Source organism: Prosopis cineraria, unplaced genomic scaffold, assembly GCF_029017545.1.
Source record: "Prosopis cineraria cultivar Desert tree isolate PC_DT_omini unplaced genomic scaffold, ASM2901754v1 PC10, whole genome shotgun sequence".
Lineage (NCBI taxonomy): Eukaryota > Viridiplantae > Streptophyta > Magnoliopsida > Fabales > Fabaceae > Prosopis > Prosopis cineraria.
This window is the reverse complement of record NW_026555341.1, coordinates 835-18,931: the sequence shown is the minus strand read 5'-3', so window position 1 is coordinate 18,931 and position 18,097 is coordinate 835. Positions and strand designations below refer to the sequence as shown.

At 35.8% G+C, this 18,097-nt stretch overlaps 1 protein-coding gene across 3 annotated transcripts; it reads right to left on the bottom strand.

The window, feature by feature from the left end:
• Positions 1–318: 318 nt before the first annotated feature.
• LOC129284375 (WAT1-related protein At4g19185-like) lies at positions 319–13,637 on the bottom strand. Of its 3 annotated transcripts, none has more exons than XM_054919835.1 (7): positions 13,230–13,637; positions 12,626–12,688; positions 12,423–12,539; positions 11,941–12,226; positions 11,008–11,163; positions 6,334–6,485; positions 319–794 (listed from the first exon to the last, which is right to left on the bottom strand). In XM_054919835.1, exons 1-7 carry the CDS (start codon positions 13,415–13,417, stop codon positions 599–601), a joined length of 1,158 nt encoding a protein of 385 aa, XP_054775810.1. In that variant the 5' UTR covers positions 13,418–13,637; the 3' UTR covers positions 319–598. The 3 variants fall into 3 exon arrangements, with proteins under 3 accessions (XP_054775810.1, XP_054775811.1, XP_054775812.1); XM_054919836.1 differs by having other exon boundaries at positions 13,302–13,637; XM_054919837.1 differs by lacking the exon at positions 11,008–11,163.
• Between the last annotated feature and the right edge of the window lie 4,460 nt (positions 13,638–18,097).

The window sequence follows — 18,097 nt, the reverse complement described above, 5'->3', positions numbered from 1 at the left end:
GAGGCGTTAATCAAACCCATCCTTTTTTTAAAGACATTCTTGAGGTTCAAGGGACTTTGTGTTCTCATGAAGGATATAAACTTTTATATGCTCCTCATGAACAGATGACTTGTGCAGACTTTTTGACGAAGATAGCTCAAGATCTTAACAGGGCCTTTGTCTTTCTTGAGGATATTCCTACTGGTTGTGAGGCGCTCATTTTGTCTGACTATAATGGGAGTCTGTCCTACTAATTCCTAACAAACTTGAGTTTTCTTTTGTTTTTACTAGCTCCGGCTAGTCCTGTTTTGATGAGGGAAAAAAAAAAAAAGACGCAAGTGAATTAACTTCTCAACTTCACTGGTGCCAGCAAGTTTCAAATAAAACACAAGTGAATTAACTACTCAAACATAACGGTTTTGTTCACTAAGACAGATCCGTTTGTTACATAGCAAGGTAATCATGAACCGAAAATTGCATTTTAAAATTCAAGCACAATTTTTGGACTTGAAAACATCTAATATTAAAAATTCTTAATTAACATTTGACATACAAATTCACCGACATAGCAGACTGAGAAATCGAGACAACTTTACAAGGCACTGGAAATCCAACTCCTTTAATCTGAAGGCTTTGGTGATACATCTCTCGAAGTGGAATTCCTGTTGAGCAGATCATCTCTATGAATGAACGGCTCAGAGACCCATGAGACATGGGGATCGTGAGGAATGGCCCAGGGAGTTGCCTGTCTTTCTCTAGAAGATGCCCAAGTAACCATATACAGTCCAGCAACTATCAAACATCCCCCCACGACACTATTGTAATTGGAGTGCAAATCAGGATCACCAGAATCCAAACAAGGCAAATTAAAACATTTAACTTTATACAAAATTTCATTTTGATCTTTTAATTTTATAAAATGTATTTCTAGTCTTTTAATTCTATCACCGTTAGTTTCATCACAAAAATTTTTTACATTGAACTTTTAAATATTTTTAAGATATTATCAAATGTTGACTCATTAAATTTATTTTTAAAAAATAACAATTACTGGTATAAAAACTACTCATTTGAAACTAACAATGTTGGGGATAAAAAACTAAAAATATCTTTTACAAAATTAATAGACTAAATTGAAATCTTATATAAAGTTAGAGCACAAAAAGTATGTTTTAGCTACACATTTATATTAAAATGCCATCTCTAGATGATGCAAAAATAAAGGAGGGAACTACGGCAAGTTCAACCAAACAAAGTATAAAATTACGTTGGAACCACTAAAAGTCTTCCCTTAGGAAATTAGGCAACTAGATTTTTGGGTTAGCGGTTCGAGACCAGGTCTATAGCAGCTAACTCAATATTAATCCAAGAAAAATTTTAGATAAAAAATTTAAAATGAAGATAATTTTTACAGAGGCCTGATCTACAAAAGATGAGGCATTCATGGTTTACCATCATCTCATCTATGGACCATATTTATAAATGAGTTTGCGTTCAATGCTAAAAGCAAAAGGGTTTATTTCATTCATAAGACACTACATCTCCTTAACCCCTATTTATACTAATAAGGGAGTCCCTAACAAACTCACCTTCTTAACTATTTCCCTCATCTAACTATTAGTTCCCTAATCACCATGCGACACACTCTCATCCTCAAATTGATTCTTGCCCTCAAGGATCATTACAGCAGCAAATATTAAAATTTGTCCGAACAACAGTTTTTGGACACCATTTTACTTTCGAAATTTCTAGGCTGGCCTTCTTGCAGCAATTTACTAAGCACTTTGAATTGATCTTATCTAAAATAATAGGCCCAAGGATTCTTTAAAAACTCTGCATCCACCGCTGGACCACTTCCACACTCCTCACCAACTAAGAGGCTTTTGGACTATTGTAGTATATTTGAAAGGCCCGGTTACATGAGACATTGCCACATCCAAGTGCTTCTCCCTAAAATATTTTATTGTTGAGTGGTATTATTTTGCAAGTGTAGTCCATAATGACATACGCCCTCTAGTCTTCAACAATTTTTTTTGGCATTTAATATAAGGCACACTGTAGAGGTAATAATTATGTTTTTTCAATATCATTCCTATTTAAATTCAAGAAACAATTAAGAAAAAAATTAATCTTTTAATCTTTCAACTTTTAACTCACTTGTAACTCAGTCCCTCAACTATGACTCGCTGCGACTCAGTCTTTCAACTATAACTCGCTGCAACTCAGTCCCTCAACTTTTGATTTACCTATAACTTGATACTTATTTTTTAATTTTTTTTATCAAATAAGAGGGGTAAAAAAATGCTCATATATTATTTTAAAATACCCTCTTCTTATTCATTAATGTGAGATAGAAGTTAACATGAAAAAAAAAATTAACAAAAGTTAAGGAACTAATTTGTAAGTAATTTAAAAGTTGAGGGACTGAGTCATAAGCGAGTTATAGTTGAGGGACTGAGTCACAACGAGTCATAATTGAGGGACTGAGTTACAAGTGACTTAAAAGTTGGAGGACTAAAAGATTAATTTTTCCAAAAATTAATTATTTGGTCCCTATAGTTTTTCCAATTGTAACTCAGGTCCTGAACTTTGATGCATTATAACTCAATCCTTATGGTTTTAACTTGGTTGTAACTCAATCTCTAAACTTTGCTTCTGATAGAGCTCATGATTTTACTAAGACCTATAAGAGGAAATCAATGAAGGCAATGACCTATAAGAGGAAAAGTAATTGATGGTCTAGTGATGTGTTAGATCCCTAGTGATGTGTTAGTCTTCTAGGGGTAAGGGTTGTGTCAGAGTCACTTTTTGGGTCTTTAAATCTTCCTCCTTGCCTAGAGAGAGGTGTGGAGTATTTTGAATATTGAGAGTGGTAAGGAGAGCTCTGGCCTCTCGAATGTCAGGTTGGGGGTGGAGGAAGTCATCTTTCTTCATCATTTTATCTTCTGCTTAGTGTGTGTATGTAAGTGAGTGACTTATATTTTGTGATTGTTGTTTGGTGGAGTGTATTCTGTGCTGTTTCTGTTTCAGTACGTTGTAATTTTCAGTTCCTTATTTCGCTGTAATCCAACTTTGCTATTCGGTATTAGTAATTTTCAGTCCCATTTGTGGTGTAGTTTCTGGTTTATGCTTGTTTAAAGCTTATTAGAATAGAGGGTTCCATCATTTGGTATCAGAGCAGATCAATCCTTGGGAGCATGGAAGAAATGGCAACAATAGCAACCATAATGTCAAAAATGTGTTCAGGCATGGCAGAAAGAATTGAAGAAATGCAGAAGAATTTGGATAAGTGCACAAGGCTTTTAGACAAAATGGAGATCCGTGCTAAGGCCGAAAAGAAATTAAAAGTTGAAGTAGAAGGGGGAGATAGAGAGCCTGTTGCTGAACAACGGTTAAAGCTGTCACCTTTTTCAGAAGAGAAGCTTGAAGAAGTTTTTTGCGACAACCTAAGAAAAACGATGATGAAACAAGAAGTCCTCGGTGCTTTCAAAACAGTGTCATATAGAGAAGCTCAACAAATAAATGTTGCTGCAGAAGAAGTGAGTCGGGAGATGAAGCTTGCAGCGTTGCCAAGATTCGTAGATGACGACGCAAAGATAGAGGAAGAACTTGAGAGGGAGTGTATCCAGCCCACGACCAAGAATCACTGGTTGCATTGGAACCCTGGAAGGGAACCTGAGCATATTGAAGTTGGACAAAGCACAAGAGTGAAGCTGAAGAGCATTAATCAGCGAGGTAGGGTTTTATCGGTGATTTTGAAAGAGACAGACAGCAAAGATGAGAGGAATTGCTGGGTATTAGATCGGGTAGGGCAAATAAAAAACGGAAGAAGCCCAAAACGTTGGCAAGGAGGGAATATTTTTGGGGCTGAATGGGCCATGTTTAGTGCAAATAACATACAGGCCCAACATATTATTCAAGTCATAATCAAGCCTATCCATTATCACACAAGCACCCGAGTCTGTGACCCGAATTTAGAAGCCACATGCAGCGACCAGTACTTCAAGCACAGCGAGGTGCAGCGTTCTATGAGGGAGTTCTCATTCTCGTCGACCCATCCACAAGAGTTTTCCTGCTGCTTCAATGTTGACACGACAAGAAAAGGTGGGTGTAAGGTTGTCCTTTTTCATGATTGGGTGCCGAGGGCAACCATTTTTGCCCGTCCCTTTTCTCCGTTCAAGGGTTTGGTTTTATCTAGTGAAATTTTCTGGGTTAGCAAACAAATCCAGTTTGTGTTGGCCAAAGCTCACAAGGACACAGGTGATAAGAGCGAATTTTCTATGTATCAAATTTCAGTTACCTCGTTTTCTTATCTAGCGAAATTCCACAATGATTTCCAGCCACGTGAAGTTCATTGTTTGGTAAGGGTAAGAGGGGGTTCGCACTCGATGGAAGTGAGGGGCAAGGTGGTTATATTATTCTCTCTTGTAAACAATGCCAATTCAGCAACAAGGGGTCAGATGGACGCAACTATGGGCACTAGAAGACTGTTTTGGCATAGCAATGGAGACAAAAACTTGCAAACAAGGGTTCTTCAATGGTTGTTCCCGGCCGAAAGGAGGGACAGATGTAGAAGAAAGCTGCAAAGGAAGGGAAAAGGGGCAGGTGGCTGCGCAGGGGCAGAGAAAGAAGTTGAGCAATTTCTTATATTCCAACAAGGGATCATTCGGACCACTGACAAAGTTGTGAATGATGGAAGGTTTGCTGTCAGAACATTGGCGGCTCCAACTAAATGTAAATTGACTATTTTGTTGATAGGATTGAATAGATCAATTGCACATGTGCATGCTGTTTTAGACCATCCTGGTCTCGTATGTCAGGGGATTGGAGCACCATTATTTGAGGATTGCAATGTTGCAAGATGCCTAACCCACGGAGGAACTCTTACAGTGGGCAGAAGGGTCTTTTTGGTAAAACCCACTTCACTCCTCATGTCTAAGGAGTCAAGCAATTTTCTTCAAGGACGCATGTCCCAATCTGTGGCATCATTAGTTGCTGTTAACAAAGTCAAACTTCGGGGTTGTAACCACAAAAGCTTCAGACTTGAAGAGGAAGGAAGTGAAGGAGCTAAAAGTATATATTTTGGCAATACAAGTGTTTCGTCAGGTAAGCTACATTTTACTGCAACAAAGAATTGTTTCACAGCAACTACTAGAGAAAAGGTGGTAAAGTGTTGCAACATTAAAAAAATCACAGTTCTTAACCATACAAGTCCTTGCATGATTCTTCTTGATCCGGGATCAAATAGGATTGAGCATCTACTTGAATTGAGTTGTCATGAACAGACTGCTAGTGGAAAGATCTCAATAAGTGTCGCTGCACAACATCAGCAGCCACATCTATTATTTGCTAGACACTCTTCAAGCAAACAACAGAAGCTGAGCTGTTTTGGGAAGAAGCCATCAATGCTTACTTCTAAATTTCACCTTGAGGACAAGGTGAAACTTCAAGAGGAGGGTAATGATAGAGCTCATGATTTTACTAAGACCTATAAGAGGAAATCAATGAAGGCAATGACCTATAAGAGGAAAAGTAATTGATGGTCTAGTGATGTGTTAGATCCCTAGTGATGTGTTAGTCTTCTAGGGGTAAGGGTTGTGTCAGAGTCACTTTTTGGGTCTTTAAATCTTCCTCCTTGCCTAGAGAGAGGTGTGGAGTATTTTGAATATTGAGAGTGGTAAGGAGAGCTCTGGCCTCTCGAATGTCAGGTTGGGGGTGGAGGAAGTCATCTTTCTTCATCATTTTATCTTCTGCTTAGTGTGTGTATGTAAGTGAGTGACTTATATTTTGTGATTGTTGTTTGGTGGAGTGTATTCTGTGCTGTTTCTGTTTCAGTACGTTGTAATTTTCAGTTCCTTATTTCGCTGTAATCCAACTTTGCTATTCGGTATTAGTAATTTTCAGTCCCATTTGTGGTGTAGTTTCTGGTTTATGCTTGTTTAAAGCTTATTAGAATAGAGGGTTCCATCAGCTTCTTACAATTCAGTCCTTATAATTTCAACCACTTAAATATTGATCCTTATATTTTAAAGAAATAAAATTATAAAGATTAAAAATATTTTGAACTTTTAACATTTATAATATATAAATGAGTAGGGCATATAAATTAAATGCTAAAGGAGTAGGGCATATAACATAATAAAAACCCTAATTAAAATAGAATAGGGCCTTGTGTAGCGTCAACATAAACCTAGACAGTTATTAAGAAATATAAGAACATGTCAAGTAAACATTTCAATTGGACCCACATCTGACATGCTTACGACCTCTACAATTAATTTGTTACATGGCTCTACCCAAGAATCTCTTGAAAATAAATGCATCATATTATACTGGAAGTAATAGGAGCTATACCTTCCTAAATAAATTGGACTCCCAAGGAAAATTTGTGACAAGAGGGCAGAAGCTACTGGCTGAACTGGATAATAAAGGGCAACCATAGCTGGCCCCAAGATCTTATTGGACCATGTCAAAAGCCCATAACAAAGGGCAGAAGTAATTGCTCCCTAAATCAACAAGGAAAATATCGATTAAAACATCCATATTGAAAGTAAGTTAAGAAATGCAACCAAAAGACAGATATAAATACAACTGAATTACTATGTAATCAGAAACGTAATATACTGCCAATCCTTAAATGCTCAAATAAACACATTTCAAATATTTCTCCCCAGTATTTGTCAGTCCTTTCCCAACCTAAATAAACTATTGTAAATACCACTGGTCTTTGACTATCTATGCTAGTCAGCTTTGACATAGATAGTCAGCTTTGACATTCTTACACGAGCAGCAAGATAAAACCAGTAAACCAATGTAAGAAAAACTCCATCCCATTCTCAATTATGATTCCTGACTTCATGGCACCAGGAAAAAATTTCTACCTAATTATTAATATGAATAAAAGTAACATGCTAGCTTGGTAGCTGGTAATAAACTTGGAAGATGTTTTATATGTGAAGGTTTTTGGGAGAAAAGAGAAGAAGAAGGCAGAATGCAATTGTAATTCTTATTTGTTGGATAAAGGCCTAAGGCGTCATAGGCCCATATCAAGATTAGACCTAGTTTTCCTTATTTAAATAAGATCTGCTATCTGTTATATTTGATTTTATCTCTTATCAGCATCTGATTTGATTTGCCAAGATTATAGGAGAGATATTAGTGATTTGTGTAGATTCTCTTCCTCTCATCCCTTCTATATATGTAAACACTTCTTATGAATAAAATATCAGTGCTGTTCTACTCTAATTATAACATGGTATCAGAGCCTTGGTCTGTGATCAATGGCATATAGGGCAGCTCTAACAAACCAGCCGCGAGTCTTCACCACAAGTGACGGCACAATATCGTCGGCCAACGAAGACTCACAAGGTACTGGTTTGAATGTGCACAGCATGAACTCTCCCCTCAGGACGTTGAGTTCAGGGAACGATTTGTTCTCGTAGGCTGTGATTGTTCATCGTCTTAATGGCAACAACTACCTCCAATGGTCGCGACATATTTTGATGTTTGTTCGAGGAAAGAATTACGAGAAATACCTCACAGAGAATCCTCCAGCAATTACAGATGCAAAGTTTGAGTCTTGGTGGGCAGAAAACAATATGGTCATGGCCTGGCTCATGAATTCTATGACTGCCGAGATTGGCGAAAATTACCTATTGGCAACTACAGCCAAAGAAATATGGAAATCTGTGAAGCGCACCTACTCAGTCAAGGAGAACACAGCTGCCATTTTTCAAGTGAAGCGATTGCTTCGAAATCTCTTGCAAGGAGAGCAATCTGTCACTCAATATTACAGTGCTCTCATGAGGCTATGGCAACAAATTGATATTTATGAGGTCCATGAACGGACTTTCCAGAAAGATGGATAGTACTACAGAAAGATTGTTGATCGAGAAAGGTGCTATGAGTTTCTACTTGGACTCAATGACTCCTTTGAGGATGTTCAAGGACGTATAATGGGCATGAGGCCTCTTCCATCACTAGAAGATGCCTTTAACATGCTCAAATGCGAAGAAAGTTGAAAGATTTTGACCCAGGGACATTCTACGCCTTCTTCTACTTCACTTAAAGGTTCTGCACTTGCTGTCAAAGGAAATCAAGGAGATATGAAGGGTAAGAAGTCTGGAAGGTGTGATCACTGCAATAAAAACGGACATACTCGAGAAACTTGCTGGAAGTTCCATGGCAAGCCTCAGAATTTCAAACAGAAAGGCAAGGGACTGTCAGTGACCACAACAGAAGCTGAAATTGGGGGATTAAGCACTGAAGAGCTGCTGGTCTTAAGGAAAGTTCTAGAGAAACATTCTGCATCTGCAAAAATATGTGAGAATAATACTCCTTCTGTGACTATGGCACAAGCAAGTACAGCTTTAACTCAAACTTTTGATAGTATGAAAAAATCCAACAATATTTGGATCGTCGATTCTAGGGCATCTAATCATGTCACAGGTTTTAGGAATCTGTTTTCTAAATTTAGTGAATTTTCTAAGCATGAGACTGTTGAAGTTGCAAATGGACAGCATGCTAAAGTATTCGGATCTGGCACTGTGATAATCTCTGAAAATATTGTGTTGAAGGATTGTGTTATATGTACCTGAGATTAAGTGCAGGTTATTGTCTATAAAATGTGTGGCATCTCAATTAAACTGTCGTGCTATTTTTGACAAAAGTGGCTGTGATTTTCAGGACTTGGCCTTGGGGAGGATGATTGGCAATGCTCAGAAGAGAAATGGGCTCTACTATATCCATGGATCTTCATCAAATAAAAGTTATGTTGTTTTGTCTGTTATGTCTCATGAAGACTTGATGTTATGGCACTCTAGGCTAGGCCACCCTAGTCCACATTATTTGCAATTTTTATTTCCAAATATCAATAGAGTCAGTTTTTGAATTTCATTGTGAGACTTGCCACTTTGCTAAACAAGTTCGAAATTCTTATCCATCCCACAAATATACACCAAGTCACCCTTTTGCTCTCATCCACAGTGATGTTTGGGGTCCATCCAAATTTGAAACAAATTCTAAAACAAGATGGTTTGTAACATTTATTGACGATCATTCTCGCTTGACTTGGGTATTTCTGATGAAAGAAAAATCAAAAGTTTTCAATATCTTCAAAAACTTCTATGCCTTTGTTCAAAATCAGTTTCAGATGCCCATAAAAATTCTTCGAAGTGACAATGGGAGGGAATATGTGAATCAGAATTTTCAAAATTTTTTGAAAGAAAAAGGCATACAACATCAAACATCTTGTGTTTACTCATCCCAACAAAATGGTGTGTCTGAAAAAAAAAAAAACAGACATTTACTTGAAGTAGCTAGAGCTATTATGTTTGAAAGTCATGTTCCAAACAAATTTTGAGGGGATGCTATTCTTACATCTGCTTATCTTATAAATCGCTTACCCTCCAAAACTTTAAATTTTGCCACACTCTTTCAAAAGTTTTCTGAAAGTTTTCCTAACTCTCCACTTACTACCAACATCCCTCAAAAGATTTTTGGGTGCACAGCTTTTGTTTATAATGAGGGAGTAGGAAAATTGGATATTAAAGCCATAAAATGCATTTTCTTAGGTTATTCTTCTAGTCAAAAAGGGTATAAATGTTTTTCTCCTGCCACCAATAAAGTATATGTGACCATGAATGTTCACTTCCTTGAAAAACAACCCTATTACTCCAAATCACCCATTCAGGGGGAGACTACTGAGAATAAATCTGAGAATAAATGGCTGATTTGTAATGATCATTATAAATATTCCAAATCTGGGCAGAAACAGGATGTTCCCCATATATCACTAGATGACACCTTTGAACATACTGACTCCTTTGATTCTTACCTCAATATACTGATGTTTCACCAAGAATCAGTTCAGATCCTCACCAAACAGACTCTACAAATTCTGGAAATTCCAAAAATAGATCAGATTTTCAGGATGTTAACCCTTTTGAACCTCTTAGCCTGTCCCTTGATGACCTCAAAACTAGGGTGGAGGAACTTAATCGTGCTAGTGAACAGGACCATAACAGAGAAAGAGCTGAACCCATTTCTGTTCCGATGCAAAGCCATGACTCCACACCTGAGGTGAGTGTTGAAAACCTGCAATGGCCTATTGCTCTTAGAAAAGGGAAGAGGAGTTGTACCCAACATCCCATTGCAAGGTATGTTTCCTATAAGAAACTTTCTCCCCATATGAAGAAGTGAAAATTCCTAATAGTTTTGAAGAAGCTATAACCGATCATAAATGGAAGCAGGCTATAGATGAAGAACTAAGGGCACTTTACAAGAATCAAACTTGGAAGATCACCAACTTGCCAAAGGGAAAATCTGTTGTTAGCAGTAAGTGGGTTGTCACTGTGAAATATAACCCTGATGGAAGTATAAACAAATATAAAGCTAGATTAGTTGCAAGGGGTTTCACTCAGACCTATGGTATAGACTATCAAGAGACCTTCTCCCCTGTGGCCAAACTCAACTCAGTTAAGGTATTATTATCACTTGCTGCTAATCTAGATTGGCTACTTCACCAATTGGATGTTAAAAATGCATTTTTAAATGGTAATCTGGATGAGGAAGTATACACGGAGATTCCTCTTGGTTTGAGAAATTCTGAAAACTCTCATAAAGTTTGCAGGTTGTACAAATCGCTATATGAATTAAAGCAGTCTCCAAGAGCTTGATTTGATTGATTCTCTCGAGCTATCAAGTCTTGGGGATACAAACAATGCCAAGCAGACAACAAAAAGCATATTTATTAGGGGAGAACCAAATGAAAGAATCATTTTCTTTTAAAATTTTGGCCACCGCCAAATGTCTTAGTGTCAGTTTATATTCTTTAATTGCTCTTAAGCCAACTCAAGCTTTTATTTACATTCCCTTGTTGATCTCCAGTTCGAGATTTTTTTTGCTTTTTTGTTTTGTAAGTTTTATAAATTGGACGTGCAGTCGTGCACACAATTATTGGAACATATGTTGTGCTCATGTATAAAACAATTTAAACAACAAATGGGACCAAAAGTTTCAGCGGCTCACAGCATAAATAACAGCAAATATTTCTGATTCTGTCAATCTCCAATCATTTGACTTATTAGTCGTGAAGAATGCTGTTATCACCATCGGAATAGCTCCAAATAAATAAGAATATGCTGTTACAGATATGTTGGCAGGATACTTTACTAACACAGGAGCCTGAAAGTTATTCATCGAAGCCAGATTAAAAATTACCAAAAATTGCACATATAAGACTGAATTTGACATTTCGCTTGTCATGCCCAATGCAATAGTGAAAAGTGTCAACAAAGTCAATAAGTGGGGTTAGAATTTAAGCTACATGCAACATCCTAATGCACTTAGGTTAGAAGACCTACACTATTATGATCTTAGCCTTTATTTCCATTCAAAGAATTTTGCAATTATTATGATCTTAGTCTTTAAGAAAAGATGCTATTATACCGCAAATTAAGGACAAGTACAGAGAATTTTGCATTTATTTTAATTCACCACGAAAAAGTAAAGAAGACAATTCCTCAGCAGGTTATGGGAAATCCATTGTTAACCAAAATTCCAGATAACCAGTTCCATATATTCTGCACATAGGGAGGGCTGTGTAGAGATACTTGATTTCAAACTACTGATTATATAATCTTATTTGAACCATACATCAAAATAAAACCCTAAACCATTGGACGGAAACTCACCTTTCCAAAGTCAACTGGCAACAGAAAAACAAATGTAGTTTTGAGACTGAATTAAGAAATAAAATAGGAGTTTAAATTAGAAGGAAAAACTAATAAGTGCCCACAGTCACTTGTCCCTATTCCTTAGAGTGGTCCCAGGTGTAATACAGAGACGTTGCAACCTTAGGGGTAATAGACAAGTGATAATAACCAACAAATTTTTCCTTAATTTGATAATAACTTATAATCATAGAATATATTATAAAAAGGAAAAAAAAAAGATATGTACCTGGATGGCTATAAAAGCAGCCATGCAAATGCAGTTTCCTATCAAGCACATAAGTCCAATGTGAAATTGGTCTAACCCAATGCCCAGCAAACCACCAATCGACCATCCAGATGAGTCAAGTTGACCTTTAGCAAATACCTCACTTTCTGCTATGATATCTGTTTCTTTGTAACCAATGAGTGCAGGACCACGACACAAAGCCATAAATATGGCACCTGAAACACAGACACAAGTTCCTCCAACCTTTGCTAGGCCTTCATATCTAAGTAAGCTTACTCTTTCTGTACTGCATGGATAAGTTAATTAAAGTACACATCACTTTATGTTCTGGTGTATCTGGATAAGTTCATTGTTGTACATTTCAGATCTACAATCAAGAGTGTGCCATGTTTATGTATTTATCTTCTACAGAGTAATAGCATAATAGAATTAAGGATTTAAAACCACACTAATCAAGTAGAAATTAGAACTGTGAAACTGACCCCATCATCACACTCAAAAGAAATGTGAAGACTGGAATGGCAGGTTGCGTGGCAGCAGCATAAGTTGGATTAGTATAGCTTAAACCAAGAAGAAACAAAATCTGGTTGCCAAATATCCTGATTGTCAGAAAAAGAAGCAAAAATGACATGCAAATTAATAGCTAAAGAAGTTAGCAAAGATGCGGCCATAACAAGCGCCTTACCCTGTTAAGCCTAGAAAGAAGAACGACAAAAGGAGTCGCACAGTCAAGGGCGGTCGCGTCTGTCTACTCTCAACACAGAATAGTATGGTTAGAACATTTATGACCGAGAAATCAAATATCAATTTATCTTCTAGCACAAACCCTTATTATTTGATGATTTTTAAATCACAGCTCATGAACTCTAAACTGTTATTACAGTGTTACTTCCACGTTTCCACCATTACCACCTTCTAGTGCTTCTGCTTGCCATGTTTGTTCCTCTTAGCCCATTACAAAACTCAAGAACAATTCTTTTTCCTCCGATCAAGGGAAAATTCTTGCAAAATGAGAGATGATTATTATAGCCCACAATTTCCAGAATGTGGAAAGGTCCATTCATCCGATTCAACAGTTCAATGTCTTTCAGAATCCAAACAAAAAAAAAAATTAGACTCTTGAGAAAAAAAAAAAGAAACCCTAATTACGATGCCAATAAGGATTTGATATACTGTTTTTGGCATCATTCAATTGAATCTTGTAAGAAAATTTAAAGGGTATTGGACATAGCGATTACGACCCAGCACAATTCAACATTATAAGAAGAAAAAAGAAAAGAAGGACGTACTTTTCACGAAAAATAGCGATGGGGGCCAGAAAAACAAGAGCAATAAGGTCGCGGAAGAGGCAGAAGACTAACTGATTGATCCCGTCGTTGAGCGCCAACTTGGTGATAACGTGGTAGCCTCCATAGAGTATCTGCGTCAACGCCATAGCCAAATGAGCCTTCCACGTGTCTCCACCCGCTGCCGCCATCAGCGCGCGCACTCTGTGGCTCTTTCACACTCGAAGGCCGTCTACGGGAGGAAGCGGCTGTTCAACGGTGGAGAAAGAGTGCCCGATCTGAGCTGAGGGGTTTGATGGTGGCCATATGGGAGAAGGAGGTGGTCGATGAAGAGGCGTCGCCAGAACTGGTGGTGTTAGCGGCGGAGTGTATTTCGACGATGAAGGAAAGTTGGCATGGCGGCAGGAAATGAAAATTTGTTAACAGATACCCAGATATTTTTAATTGAATTATGCAGAGTAATAAAAATTAATTATTTAATTAATAATACAGTAATATTTTAATTATTATAAATTATACATAAATATTTTTTTAAAAATAAATTAATAAGTATATTTATTTATTTTTAATTTAATAAAAATATAATAGTTTATTTATTAAAAAATATGTTAACAATTTTTTATATTTAAGGATAAAAAATGTTTAAAAAATTTCTTATAAAAATGTAAGGAGTACAATTAATTTTGAATTTGAAAGTTAAAAAAGTGGATGACCATTAATTTTTTTTTGTAAAATGAAACATATTCTGTTAAGAAATAATAAATTTTCTAATCACAATTATTGTTGTAATGGAAAGGAAATATGTTTTTACGACAATAGCAAATATGTTGTTGTATTGATATAAAATAATGTTTAAGAAGCCTCTAAATTCAAACTAAAAGAAAAAAATATATTTAATTATTTTGTGTCTAGGTTATGGAATTAATTTGTCGCTGTAAATGTGAGATAAATTAAATCACATGCACTAAATATTTTTGATATAAGAAAATTAGACTCAAACTAGTGCATTGCACATGTACTAATTAAATCACATTAAGAGATCAATTATAATTAACAAAATGTCAAACATGATAGAGTGGGGGGAATTCATCTGATTAGTTTTTGTTAGCCTATATCATATTAGGATTTACATCTTACTAAATTGAATGAGATGCATTTTTTCCCACCCTAACAAAAATGTTCGATATTTTTTTAATTATAATTTGTCTTTTAATCTAGGTTTGATTAGTAAGACGCACATGGTTTGAGTCTAATGAGGTGAAATAAGTTTTTTCAATTGAAAAGTTGAGAATGAATACTAATTAACATTTCAATCCCCGTTAACTAATTAACATGGATACAATATTTTGAATGAACGATTGCGAATATATAGTTGGAGATAGATCAAATGAAATATGCGGAGAAAGAGAATAGCTTGTTGGAAGCAAAATAATAATTGGATAGATGATACAGATGCTATTCTTATTTTTTCTGTTGACTACTTTCATTCTATTTTTTCTTTACCTGAGTTTCACAGGAACTATATTGCTTCAAGAGTTAGTATTTTACAAACTTTGGAAGATCTTCCCATTCCTTGCTTGACAAAAGAAGAGCATCAATTATTTTTGCAACATACCTTTTCGGATGAGATCACCAATGTTGTCTTGATAATGCTCCTAGGATTGAAGGATTTCATGCTCAATTTTTTTCAAAAAAATTGGCATCTAAAGAAGGATGATTTTCGCATGATGATCATAAGACTTTAACGGACATGCTTCCTATTAAAAGTAATAAACACAACTGTCATCACCTTTTTTCAAAAGATCCCCTCTACTAAAACCTTTTGAGATTATACACTAATCAATCTATGTAATGTCAATTATAAAAACATTTCCAAGGTTCTTTGTAATTGGTTGCTAAAAAATTTTTGCATTAATATATTCTTCCACACCAAAGTACTTTCATTAAGGGAAGGCTCATTTCAGATAACATTTTGGTTACATTTCAAGCTTTACACAAAGTCCACAGCACGAGGAGGGATAATAGAGCTTGGATGGTCTTTGAAGTTGATTTTGCTAAATCATATGATACAATTTCTTGGGAATTCATTGAATCGGTCATGATCAGAATGAGATTTCCACAATCTTGGGTCAATATGATTAGGCAATGTGTCTCTATAGTCACTTATCATATTTCTATTAATGGTCGGATGTCAAAACCATTTTGTCCTTAAAAAAGGCTTGCGGTAAGGTGATCCTCTATTGCCTTGTGTATTTATTATGGGGGCAAATGTTCTCTTAATGATCATTGAAAACTTCACGGTAAAAGAAAGATGGGAGGCTCTCTCTTTGGGAAGAGGTTATGTTTGCAGATAATACAATTTTCTTCTTTAGAGCCAATTAGGAAAATTGTCACACAATTAAAGAAGTGCTTGATTTATATAGAAAAATGTCAAGATTAACTATAAATACATCAAAGTCGGAGCAAGTTTTTAGTCAAAATACTCTTGCAGCTACAAAGCATAACTTAGCTACTAGCCTAGGTGTTAAATATGGCCTACACCTAGGTAAATACTAAAATATTGTGATTGATGCGGGGAAATTAAAAAAAATATATTCGTTAAGAACTTTTGGAGAGGATGTGAAAGAAAGTGCAAGAATGGAACAGTATTTGTAATGTTCGTTTTGATATTATCAAAACATAACACACAACACTACAATGATAACCATGATTGACTAATAACTTATATTAGGTTATCATAATACAAGGGCTTTAAAGTATAAAAGTTTGGAATCCCAAATCTTAAATCCTAACCCTAATGTTAAAACCCTAAACCTTTAACCTAAAACTCCAAACCCAAAACCTCTATTTCAAAACCCTAAACCCTTAAGCCAAAACCCTAAACCTAAAACTTTGAAGTCCAAACCCCAACCTTAACACTCCAGACCCTAAATGCAAAACCCTACTCTCAAAACCCCAAGCCCTAAAACCCTAACTCAAACGTCAATCTCAAAACTCTAAACCCTAAATGTAAACTCCCAAACCCTAATCCCACAAGCCCAAATCCCAATTTCAAAACCCTAAACCTTAATTCCCTAAGCCTAAAACCCAATCTAAAAGTCCAAACCCTAATTTGAAAACCCCAAACACCTAACCCTTAAGCCCAAACCTCAACCCAAAACCAAAAAACATAAAGCCTAAAGCCTAAACTCAAAATCCCAATTTCAATACCTTAAACCCCTAAGTGAAAACCCCAAACCTAAAATCTAAAGCCTAAAACCCAAAACCCTATACCCCTAAGTTGAAACCACAAGCCTTAAACTCTAAACTCAAAACCTCGAAACATAAGGGTTTTAAATTAAGTTTAAAAGTTTGGAATCCTAAACCTTAAATCCTCGAAGCCTAAACCAAAAATGCAAAACCCCAAATCTAAAACCTTAAAACTGAAACCCCTAAGCCTAAACCTCAATCTAGAAACCTTAAGCCCTAAACCCCTAAGCCCAAACCTTAATCTTGAAACCCCAAACCTAAAACCCTAATCTAAAAACCCAAAACCTAAATGCCTAAGCTAAAAATCGAAACTTCAAACCACTAACCCTCAACTCCAAACCCCTAAGCCCAAACACTAATCTGAAAACCCCAAGCCCAAAATCCCTAAGCCTAAAAGCTAATCTTAAAATCCTATACTCAAAACCCCAATCTTAAAACCCAAAACCACCAAGCTCAAACCTCAATCAACAAACTCAAAACCCAAAACCTTAAAATTTGAAGCCTAAACCTTATATGCAAAAACCCCAAAATAAAAACCCCAAATGTAACAGACTTGATTTTATCACAATTTTTTTTAAAGAAAAACCTCCGCCCTTTTTATCCTTTGTAAATGAACATTTTTTTCAAAAATATACCTGTCCAAACAAAGCAACATTGAGATTAACAATCACCACTGGGTTTAGGACAGATGAGTTTATAGATATAATCAACTTTGTTAAACACACATTTTTTTATTCCATTAATATGTGCAATCCAAAATAAATAGGTTTGGCCTAATAGAAAATCGTAGTCCAAATCGACGTGTTTAAAAGTCATCTAGCTCAAACAAAAAGATTAAGTAGTTTTAGTCGAATAACCTATAACAATTATCCAAAATAAAGTTTATAAAGGTCCCTAAGTCATGGCAACTATAATTACAATAAATAAAAAACCACGTGCCAAGTAGAGAGAAGGGAGCCTAGGCTCAATTCTTCGGTGCCTTCCTTGTAACTCCACTTGACTACTCACCTAAAAATGATAAGAAGTAACATGTGAGATCAAAATCTTAACAACAGTTGGTTATTCTAACATATACCAACATGCTTCTTAAAATCAGTTCGCAAACATATCTATAGATATACATATGCATTTCACAATCAATACACAAAACAAGAAATATAGTATTCACAATTATATAACAATTTCTAAATCAATATCAAATTAAAACAACAGTGATACATTTCCCAATCTCACCCTTATAGCTTCCAACTCCCTTATTACCATTAACTAGAGCCTAAGCTGAGGTTATACTTGGCCAAAGGTACATTGTCATCAAAATAGGACTCCCCTCTTTAAAAAGGAGGTATCCATCATCCTAAAATGTCAAAAATATTGGGAACTACAAGAAAAGATCAACCACTATGCACGTAATGGAGGCAAACCATGCGGCATAAATATTCAATGATCAACCCAAACAAACAATAATATTACTAGCCATCCTTATTACCTCTTTTGCATCACATAAAATAAATGTTACATTTTACAATAAGATAACACAAGTATTAACATATATTTATATGTATATAATAATAATAATAATAATAATAATAATAATAATAAAAACTAGGATCTCAATATATGAA